This window comes from Filicampus tigris, chromosome 3 (assembly GCF_054856515.1).
Source record: "Filicampus tigris isolate MCC_2025a chromosome 3, RoL_Ftig_1.0, whole genome shotgun sequence".
In the NCBI taxonomy this organism is placed as follows: Eukaryota; Metazoa; Chordata; class Actinopteri; order Syngnathiformes; family Syngnathidae; genus Filicampus; species Filicampus tigris.
This window is the reverse complement of record NC_141219.1, coordinates 18,198,953-18,210,348: the sequence shown is the minus strand read 5'-3', so window position 1 is coordinate 18,210,348 and position 11,396 is coordinate 18,198,953. Positions and strand designations below refer to the sequence as shown.

The 11,396-nt window shown below is 39.5% G+C and overlaps 1 protein-coding gene across 1 annotated transcript; it reads left to right on the top strand.

The window, feature by feature from the left end:
• Window positions 1-1,133: 1,133 nt before the first annotated feature.
• Window positions 1,134-9,283, top strand: gcshb (glycine cleavage system protein H (aminomethyl carrier), b). Its single transcript, XM_086026762.1, has 5 exons — window positions 1,134-1,325; window positions 3,567-3,646; window positions 8,538-8,601; window positions 8,684-8,815; window positions 8,889-9,283. Exons 1-5 carry the CDS (start codon window positions 1,142-1,144, stop codon window positions 8,984-8,986), a joined length of 558 nt encoding a protein of 185 aa, XP_085882888.1. The 5' UTR covers window positions 1,134-1,141; the 3' UTR covers window positions 8,987-9,283.
• The last annotated feature ends 2,113 nt before the right edge of the window (window positions 9,284-11,396 follow it).

Genomic DNA, 11,396 nt, shown 5'->3' with positions numbered 1-11,396 from the left:
ATTTGAGCATGAATGAACCTTGTGAAGCGCTTTGGGCACCATATAGTGTAGAAGCGCAATATAATTGCTCACCATTTACTAAAAAGTTAGTTTTCCAGTGAAGCGTATTGTCAAGCGAACCAGTTGTTGTATTGTTGACTGTGTGACGCTCTGTGCGAGTCTCCTCCCTCTTTGACCCCGCCTCCACCAAGCCACACAAAAAACGCATGCGAGTGGTACTTAGATTTTCTTTACAAATATTGAATTATAACAAGAATTCAATACAAATTAACTCAATTGTGTATTTTATTGCCCTCTCGCTTCCCCAAAATACTCATACTTTTTTTCCCCAGTTTCCATGTTATCTTGTATTTTTCTAAAGGCGAAAACGTAGTAATACTGATCCTCTCTCTTAGAATTTGACTTGGGTCAACTACAAATAAAACTTTTACTATGGGGAGATAATACAAATGAGGAGAGGCACGGTGATCGACTGGTTAGCATGTCCGCCACACAGTTCAGAGGTCGTGGGTTCGATTCCGGCCCCGGCCTTCCTGTGTGGGGTTTGCATGTTCTCCCCGTGCCTGCGTGGGTTTTCTCCGGGTACTACGGTTCCTCCCACATTCCAAAAACATACATGGTAGGTCAATTGATAAGTACTAAATTGCCCCGAAGTGTGATCGTGAGTGTGTGCGTGTGTGTGTGTGCGTGTGTGCGCGTGTGTTTGTCTCTGTGCCCTGCGATTGGCTGGCAACCAGTTCAGGGTGTACCCCGCCTACTGCCCGATGTCAGCTGGGATAGGCTCCAGCACGCCCGCGACCCTCGTCAGAATAAAGCGTTAGGATAATGGATGGATGGATAATACAAATGAGCATTATGAAGGTTGTGTGATTGTACATGACAAAATTTGAAGTGTACGGTTTCCGTCAGTTAAATAAAACTTTTTTTTGCATAGAACTTTTTTTTGCATTTTCGCTCTTTTAACTATCTTGGAAAGAAAATTCATTACAAATGAAGATTTGGCGGATTTATCTCGGTGGCCCTGACCTGCTGATTTGGCTGCTCGCTGTGAATGCAATTTGCGTATTGACCGCTAGATGTCAGCAAAAACGAGTGCCCGTCCCCTGTCCTGTTGATGATGCGCGCTCCCGAGGTCAAGTGTATGTGCGCGGGCTCCCACGCGCACCCACCACACGGAGTGAAGATGGCGATGAGGACGGCGTTGCGGTGCCTCTCCACAAACTTGCGCTCCGGACTTCCCCAGCTGTCGCCCGCCGTGGCTCACCTGGTGCCACGGCCGCTGTGGGCAGCGAGGACACTGAGCACCACGGCCGCACGGGCCGAAGGTAAAACACTTGAGAATGTGGAATCAAAATCCCAAGCGGAAGTGGACGTCATGTTCGACTGGCTGCAGACAAACTTTTAACTCGTGTTGGAAAAATTAGCAGCAGCCCGTTAGCTACGCTTACGCTTAACTAGCTTAACTTCTTTAGTCTGACGTTTTTACGTTTTCAATTGAGTGAACTGTTAATTCCAACAAATGTGTCTGCTTGTGCAACATGTAGCAACTTATTAAACGTATGCCAGCAAACGTAAGTAAATGACTGTTATGTTAGCCACATACATGACTAAGTAGTAAGTTTCTGCCACAGTGTTTACTGTTATTACAGTTTCTGTGCAAGAACCTTCTCTCTTGGGGACGGCATCCATGATTGCTCTCCCAGTCATGCATCAACATAATTAAGATCTGGTTTAACCCTGTATTTGTCTGCACGCTGAAATGCTGCCAGCACTGGGGAAAGAAAACACTGTTATTTATTTAGAAAAACCGTATCATTCAAACCCAGAAAAGGGGTGAGCTGTGATTGGTTGTTAACTTAGTCCTTCGGTACTGTGATGTCACTTTCAGTCAACAGCAAGTGGCCAAATGACCACCCCTTAAAATGGATTAAAACTTGTGGATTTTTCTGTTTAATTCATATTCCACAAACACAATATTAACCGGATTTCTGCGGTTACACAAGTAGGCTGCATAGAATGTATTATTGTCATTGTTGTTTTTTTTACTTGACTTCCTCTATAACATACATGGAGCAGCAGCACATAACAGCATACACTTCGATTCACATACGTATATTCTCTCTGCTGTTTGGTAACATTGATTTACTAGAGATTAGTCGTTAGCACAGGTGGGCATTTTACGAAAGTTTGCCAGTCCGTCATTGGTCATCCATCAGCAGCCTCGGTAGCCATTCGTCTTCTGTCAATCTGTCATTTTGTCATTTTTTTCAAGACAAGCCAAACGGTAATCGTTTGTCGGTCAGTCCGTCATGTTATTTTAACCACACTTCCGTCAGTAAACATCAAAAGGTCCGCCAGTCCGTGAATCGTCAATCCAGAAAAAAAAAAAAGGTCCAACAGATGAAAAATCCATCCATCCATCCATCCATTATCTGAATCAATTTGATTATATTGGTAAATGGTGTCATAATGTGTCGTCTTGCTGCTCAAACAGCTTAACACTCACATACATTTGACATTTCAAATAGCCTAGACTTATTTGCCAATCTAGTGAACTGTTATGTGGGAGCCTGCTGCCGCTTTAACTCTTAAAAGATTTACTTGAAAGTTTTGCCTACCTGAACCAGAATCCCTTGTCGCATTGTTGCCAAAGCCACAATCCTGGTGCATCCTAGTCCTTGTGCAAACCGAAATAAAGTAGCCTCGACAATAAATGAATGTTTTTTTCTTCTTTGTCTTCTTCATCATCTTCTTCTACGTCTTCTTGTTCCTTTGTGTTTTAGTGGTTGGCAGACAACCTTTTGGTGCATTACTCCCACCTTCTAATTGGAGTCACAACCTCCTCCTAACACTACTCGTTCCAGAAATGTAAAACTTAACTCACAAGAACTTCTCTGTAAAACTATCTCTGTATTCAAAGCTACTTTATTATTTCTTAGCTCATTAATTAGTCAGCCTGACTAAGTCATGATTCTGTCTTTGGTGCATACGGTCCTGCACTGCCCTGCTGTACATATACAGTCAATGCGTTCTGGATCGCGTTCCCGTCTCTCGTCAGCAAAACGGATGTCAATGATGGACTGTGAGGTTCGTTTGGACTTGGCCAGGTTAGATGATTACGCAGATGGATGGAAATCCACTTCCGTCTGTGCTTAGTCCATCTTTTTCCGGTCCGTCAGTCAGACGTAATGCCCACCTCTGGTCGTTAGTTACTTGAAATTGATTTTGACCTCAGTGCTGGCCTGCATGATGTGGTGCAATGTGATACTACAAATAAGGCGCGCAACTCTAAATCTGGATCTGCGCAAGTATTGGGAAAAAAAGTTTTGAGTAAGACAAATGTGTTAAGTTTGAAATGTGTTTCGTTATGTGAAAGTTTTAAGTAGTATTAAAAATATGGGTTAGTAAAGGATGAATCAATACTAAAATAATGTAGAGGCCTAATTTCCGCAACAGTTCTGATTTGTGCCACTAATTTGAGGTTCCACTATGAATATCTGTAGAAAAAAAAAACATGAACTGATTAATTTACCCATTGATCTTTGTTCCTGCTTTGTTCTCTGCAGCTTTAAAGTTCACAGATAAGCATGAGTGGGTGCGAGTAGAAGGTGACATTGGCACCGTCGGTATCAGCAATTATGCTCAGGTAAGCCTTTGTCTTTGTCATTTCATAATCATTTGTTTATGATGGTATTATGAAACATTTAGACCACAGTCTTGGACCACAAACTGCTGGTTTCAGAAGATAAAGAGTGCAGATTAGCATACTCTGTACTTTGTCCTCACCTGCAACAACTTCACTTTTATTTATTTATTTTTAATGAATATTGCCACAGATCACTTTGTTACGCTGAAAATAAATGCTACATTTCCATGTTTTCACCGGACGGTATGAAAAAACAGTATTTAAAAAAAAAAAAATCTTCCTTTCGACATCATCCACAGCCAATTAAGTGTTTGAATGTTGCGTGGTAATAAAAGTTGTTAAATATCTGGTAGAGTCAGACCTGCTCAGAAACAAAAGCCATAAGTGTTCAGTAAAGTCAGAGCAGTGTTGAGATGCAGTTTCACTCCAGCCATGTAGGTGGCAGTAATGGTGAAACGAGAGGGTTGATAGAGATGTAGGCTAAAATATAATCTTCATTGGTACTTACTTAGGGGGCGCCGTAATAGAGGCACGGCAGTTTTATTTACTAAATATATAGGACATTTCATACACAATGCAACTTAATGTGCATCATATGTAGAATAATTGCTGAAATATTTTTTGAAAACACTATAAATGAAGGAATACATATAATGCAGAATGGCGCGGTGTTTGCAAGTTCAAGACATTGTGAAAGTACCCTGAATGCAGCGTGTTACTTGTGCAGCAAGCATGTGACGTAATGTGATTCTGCCCTCTCTGAGCGTGCTTTAAGATGTTTGACGATACCAGAGTTAGACTTTTGTGGAAAAAAACAAAAGAATTACATGTGTAGTATACTTAAATACAAGACATGCTTTGTTTTAAAAACATCACTAATGCTAATGCTAAAGTCAATGTGAAATCCCGATTGACATGCTAACAGGAAATTAGCATCAAGCTAATATCGACACACAAACACTGTACGAACGTGGACATACAGGTAAGATTATGCTGAAAGGCACAGATTCTTCCCAATATTTGGAATTCTATTTATATTATTTAATAGAGCTCAATCACAACTTTCTTCTTCTACTCTTCGTATCTTGTTGTGTGCACTCTTTGCACGCACTTGCCCCTAAGAGGCCAACACATGCACACTGTTTTTTTAAAATTGCTATTATTTTAGTATATTATTGTTTTACTTTGTTACTCATTTATTTTCTGGTTGTTCTTTCAAGTTATATTAAAGTTAGGTTTTCAAGGATTCAAGTAGTTTTTGCCATACCAACACACGTTTCCACATAATATGGCTTGAAATATGAGGTCCCATGTTAGCGCCTTAAGTCCCAAGGCTTGTGAAAATAAAAATACTTATTACTCCTCGATTTGTGTTCAGTTCAATGAAATGAAATGTATGAAATGTCACGTGACCAAATGCAGAACACACATGAGCCGTGACGTTTGCAATGCAAGACCGAGGGCAGTTTGACGTCAATTTTAGTCAACAGCAGAGGGCGGTATAAGGCCAAAATGACAGCGAATCTGCTTACCGGTAATTTTTTTTCCACAAACATAATTTTAATCAGAATACCTTAATGGGGGCACAGATAACATAATCTTTCAAAGAAAATGTGTGCATTTAGTTTCCCCTTTAACACACCCAGCATAATCTTTTAGAGGTGTGATAGTGGTGCCTTAACCAACATGAATCACAAAATGGTAATTGGGATGAAATTAGGCCTGCTTATTGGTATTTGTGTACCCCATTCATTTAAAGGTGAGGTCATGGCACAGCGAGGGGGCTTCTCTGAGCAGTTGGTTGAAGGTCCATCCTTTTACGGTCTCAAACACTGAAAGACAAGTGATGCTGTTAATAGTGCGTTAAAGATCGTTACTGTACAGTTAATCGGATTTATCCATTTTTAGTCATGCGCTGACAACTTTGGATTATGAACGTCATGTTTTTGTCAGATGACTGGCAACATTATGGATCAAATTTCAGGCTCTGCATGATTTCTTTGTACAGTGAACCCCCGTATATCATCTGAGAAATTTTTCAGACCCAGTCGCAATATGTAAAAATCTGTAAAATTGACAGACCATGTAAATATAGTTTTAACTGGGGCTACAACTAACATTTATTTTAATAATGGATTAATCTGTTGATTTATTTTGTTGACTTAATTGGTTAAATGATTCAAAAATGGACAATATTTCAAATTGAAAGTGCAGAAAATACACAAACTATTATTGTGTTACTGGTTTTGTCCGTAACATGTCAGAAAATAGGCAAAAATGTTGATCATTGCTTTCGAAAGTAAGAGCAAAGGTTTTATTTTGATTCAACATAAAGATAATCAGTTTCCTTCCATGGAGGACAACAGAAATCAGATAATATTTACGGTTGAGAAGCTGAAATTCCAAGAATCTGGATAATTTTAACCCTTTCATGCATAGTGATCACTACAGTGTACAGCTATTTAAAAGTTGCTTTCGCCTATATTAATTCATCTAAATTTTTAAAAATATTTTCAACCCTTTCATGCATTATGATTTAATGTTATTATTTAAAATATAAATATATTTTTTAGATTAATTAATATAGGCGAAAGCAACTTTTAAAAATAGCTGTCCTCTGTAGTGACCACTTTGCATGAAAGGGTTACATTAAGAGGTATCTAAATAACTAATTGATTAGTGATTAATTTAATAATTGATTAGTTTTCAATTAATCATTGCACCTCTGCTTTTAACCCTCCCACATACTTTAAACACATTTGAAACACACTTTTTTAACACATTGAGAGTGTGTGTGTTTGAACACAGAAAAACAAACTGCAAACAAAAATTGAATAGGATCTGAAGATCTGTGCATATTATCTGTGGCAAAAAAGGAATGGACTCTTCCACATTTGGAATAAATGAATGAAGTGACTTCCAGTCAGGAGGGGAACGCATTGTGGCGACAATGACTGTGTCAAACATGTCAAAGTTCACTCGCTGTCTGCTGTAATTACTTTAAGTTAGCTTTAGAAATGCCATTGTTTTCAATTCAAGGGTCCATAACTGATTTAATGAGCCATTCACAGTTTTACTGTACAGGTCCTTGTGGACTTGCATGGGTTAATCTTTGAAACGCTCAACTTAACTTTATTTACAATGCACTTATAAAACAAAAAAAAAAAAAACATCAAGTGCTGTTCATTAAAAGTGAACCTCCAAAGAATAGAATAAAAACAGTTATTGTCGTTGAATGTTGCCCACGTTATGGAAACCAAACACAACGAACAATAATATCGGTGCCTTGATATAACTTATACGTTTTTTGAGGTATGTTGTTTGGCTGCTTTTTTGTTTTGTTTTGTTTTGCTTAGACTTGTGAGTGCAGATTTGAGATATAAACGCTGTATATTAGCAGTGAACTCAACTCACTTCACAATAGGCAGCATCTTTGGAAATGGTGAACAATTCTTCAAAAAAGAGGCTTCTGGTTGTTTATTGGCACTCCCAGTTTACTGGCAAACTAAAGGTAAAAGAATTGCACCTGTGAATGTAAAATAACCACATAGATTAAGCTTTTACTGCGAACTTAATGCTTAACGCAAACTTAAACTTAATGCAAACACTAATTAGCTTCTATGCCATGATGTTACAACCCTTTAAGCAACAGATTGAACACAAATGGTGCAGCAACGCATGTAAACAGACAATATAACAGTATTCACTTTTCAAATCGGCAATAATCAACACTCTTTTTGCAACCCACCACACTAAACTACCCCCCGCCCCCATCCAGCGAGTCGCGTGATATATTCAAGGAACCTCGGAAACAACACAATTTAGCAAAACACAAAGGTCACCGCAATACAGATTACCCAATTCGTTACAGTATGTTATTTGTCTCAAAAACGTGCATCATGTCTTCTTAGTAAGTCACCATTTCTTTCTTCATTTCTTCAGCCCTTGTGCAATTTTGGTGACCAGCATTCGCCTTCTTCAGAGACGTTTGACTTTTACAGCCCGTGTCAACGTGTCAGCAGGAAGCCGGCGTGCCAGTGACACTAAAACTGCACAATATCTGAAGAAAATATTTTATTTGTAGTTTTAAATTGTGACATTATTGGGACACCGAAATATAAAAATAAAATGATATAGTCTGTCGGCTGAAAATCTCAGAAGTCCAAATATGGTCAAATTATTCTTATTTTTTCCATCATAAATCGATTCTCATGGTCCGTCCTTACTTCGTCTGTAATTGTTATGCAATTCTAGCCAATTTAAAGCAGTGAAAATAGCAAATTAAGCAATATTTCACAGCCGGAGGTGTGTGCAACACCGTGACGTGTTCGCCGTCTGCTGAATGCAGCCTTGTTTTTTTTGTTTTTTTGGTTTTTTTTAGACAATAAGGAGTGAAAATAGTAAGGTTCGCTGGATTACGTTGTCTTGTTTAATATGGATCGATGAGATTCTTCGTTGCCAAAGACATGTTGTATTGGACAAGTGTGTTTGCTGGTGTGACATTTCAAAGGCTGGGGGCACGATGAGCGCGGACTTTGAAGCACTCGGATGTCGCCGGCTTGGTTTTTATACTTCTTTTAATCAATTCAAGCATCAAATTACTGATTGAATGTATTTTGTAGGTAGTAATGTGTACAACGAGGTATTATACAACTTGAACAAAGCGGTGCCTGGGGAACTCAAAACAAGCTGATGTTTTTTCGGAGGTTAATGTCAATAAGTGTTTGCGGCTCCCGGGGCTTTCTTTTCCCTGGAAACCGGGTCGAAATGGCACTTTGAATGTGAAAGGTTGCCGACCCCTGGGATAGAAGATCTGTGATGGATGTAAAAGAATGTTATGTCACGGAATTGATCCTGTGTACTGTATTGGCTATTCTGTTTTTGTTTTAAGGAAGCTTTAGGCGATGTGGTGTACTGCGGACTCCCCGAAGCCGGCCAAAGCCTTGAGCAAATGGGTACGCCCAGCACATGCTGTACACTTGTGCAAAAGCGTGCCGTGAGATAAAGCCGCCGTTGCCTTCTTTGTGTGCCTTGCAGAGGAGTTTGGTGCCTTGGAAAGCGTGAAGGCCGCCAGCGAGCTTTACTCGCCGCTGACGGGCGTCGTGAAGGAAATCAACACCCAGCTGGCCGACAATCCCGGACTGGTGAATAAAGCCTGCTATAAAGACGGTAAGCGTCTCGATAAAGAGAATGCGCGGCATTAAAAAAATCGAGCCGTCGTGCTTGACCTCTCCCTTTTCAGGTTGGCTCATCAAGATGACCATCGAAAAGCCGGATGAGCTGCAAGGCCTCATGGATCAAGCTGCCTATGATAATTTTCTCAAATCACTGGAAGAATAAATCTTTCAGCTCTCTGTGCAACTTTTGTACTTCAGTAACATCTCGCAACACCCCTCATCCTCTGTGCTATTTATTGTCATACTGAAATAGTGCCATAAGAATATTTTTTGTCTGTCAATAGCTTCTGTTTAGAAGATACCGATTTATTTGGTCTGTAAAACCATAAAAGGGCTCGTAGGAATGTTGGGTCTGGCTTCTGCTCTTGATTTTAAATGTGCACAAATGAGATGGAAAACTGGGCAGTGATCGTAAGTGCTGTCACCTGCCATGAAATAAAACTTTTCATTTTTCCTTGAAGACATGCACGTGTTCAAGTTTATTTTCACATACTCAATATGAATTGAATGATTGTGACAGCGAAACCAGTTCCAAAGCAAAGACGCTACCGGTAAAAAAAACAAGTCAGACATGTTTTTGCTGATGATGGTGTTGGTGTGTGCACCTGACCTGGGTGCTTCTTGTTGCTCATTAAGTCAACGCACCTTGACCTTTGCCCTCTTAGGTGTAGATAGGAAGAGAGAGCAGAGGCCACTTTATTAATGATTAATGAGGAAGCACTTTTAAAATTACTGAATGAACGACATGACAAACGGGAGTTAAACACATTCTGGTGTTCAATTGGAAGAGCGGATCTTTATCAGAAAAGGTTCATTTTATCAACATGATGCCATTGATGCTTGCTTTTGAGGCTGCAGTTTCCAGTTTCAAGACAAGCTGTATAATCAGAGGTGCAACGATTAACTGACAACTATATTGCACTCATTTTAAATAACCATTGGAATAAAGGGAAGGAAATTACAAAATTTTTGAAAAGAAAATCTGATTCATCATTTACTGGCAACCCTAAAATGATCAACAGATTAATCGACTATTAAAGTTATTGTTAGTTGCAACCCTAATGTATATAGCATATGGGATTTTGGAATGAGTAATTGCATTTGTGCAATGTCAATAGTGTTTCGGAACTCTGCATTTTCATAAGCAAATACAATGGTGCCTTCATATGAGTTTGACCACAAACAAGTCACTATTTTATCTTAAAGGGGAAATCAACCCAAACATATTTTTCTCAATAATATGTTCCCAGCAGGCCCACTAGTTCAATCAAGGAATTCTGATTCATATTGCGTTTGTGGAATATGAGTTAAGCAGCAAAATCCACCCATTTTTAGCCATTTCAGGGGGCGGCCAATTTGTCACTTCTGTCGACTAAAAATGACATCACAACTGCTCAGGGCTCAGGTAACGACCAATCACGGCTCAGCTTCGGAAAACAGGTTAACCGTGATTGGTCGTTGCAACTCTCACATGCTCCTCCATTTTCACATTTGATCTCTGCTCCTGAACTTGCCCTCCACCTAGAAAAGGAGCCTATCAGATTATGCCAAACACAATGACAGCCAATCAGTGTCCACTTCAGGGTGTGACATTGACCTTGTTTTTTTACACCCCCAACAACTCAAGCACAAGCCCCATGCATCAAAATGGGTCTCATTATCATCCAGAAACAGTAAAGTCAGAGATTAAAAAAAATGATCAATGTGTTTAAAAAAAAGAATGCTTTAACTCTGACTGTAATTAATTGATCGCAATTAAGGCACTAATTTCACACCACTCTCACACACACACACACACACACACACTCACACACTCATCTATATAAACATACTGTACATACATGCAATGTATGATATGCTGTATAAAGACGTGGATATTGTTACATATCACCGTCCACAACAAAGAAAGGAGGATGTCATCTGAGAAGAACTTGTAGCAGTAGTGGGTGCACTCATAAATGTGGACCGCTGGCCCGTGATGTTTACAGGTGAAGTGGTCTTTGTCCTCGCCGTGTACTTCACAATGACTCCTTGACAGAAGGTCAAAGGAGCTGAAAATACCTGATTCTCCAGGGAACAGAGGCACATTTGAGTCGTCTGTCAAGTACTTTGACTTGACATTTGTTGAGACATTTAGAAAGAGCATTTTAAAAAGGTCAAACTTTCATAAATTATACTTCTTCACATAGAATAAAATGGTTATAACTTTGTGCCCAACATTCAGAACTAAGTCCTATATTGGCTAGTGGCTGTGCTGCTATACCAAACTAGCTGGCTAATGTGATAGCTTTGGAAAGTATGTGCGTTTGTATATCGTAATACAGTAGTAGTAGTTTATGTCAGTATTGTAGTACGTATACCAATACATTCTTATAACAGGAATATGCGGCTCAGTTTTTGCGCAGACATGTTTGTCGCCCGTAGAGACACACGTTTGTCTTTTCTGAAGACAATATAATGATCCACCATTTGCATCTTTTGTATCACAACCGCAAACTTCGAATTACTAATTTCTCCCCAACCTGGAACCTACTAATTGATTGCGGTCCCTCCTTCTCTACCGTGTTTTCCAC

What these genes read in the sequence shown, in the direction of transcription:
- gcshb (XM_086026762.1), top strand. Translation starts at nt 1,142, where the DNA reads ATGTGCGCGGGCTCCCACGCGCACCCACCACACGGAGTGAAGATGGCG. An exon ending in GTATCAGCAATTATGCTCAG is followed by an intron (nt 3,647 to 8,537) that starts GTAAGCCTTTGT and finishes TTTTGTTTTAAG; the next exon opens with GAAGCTTTAGGCGATGTGGT. An exon ending in CCAAAGCCTTGAGCAAATGG is followed by an intron (nt 8,602 to 8,683) that starts GTACGCCCAGCA and finishes TGTGCCTTGCAG; the next exon opens with AGGAGTTTGGTGCCTTGGAA.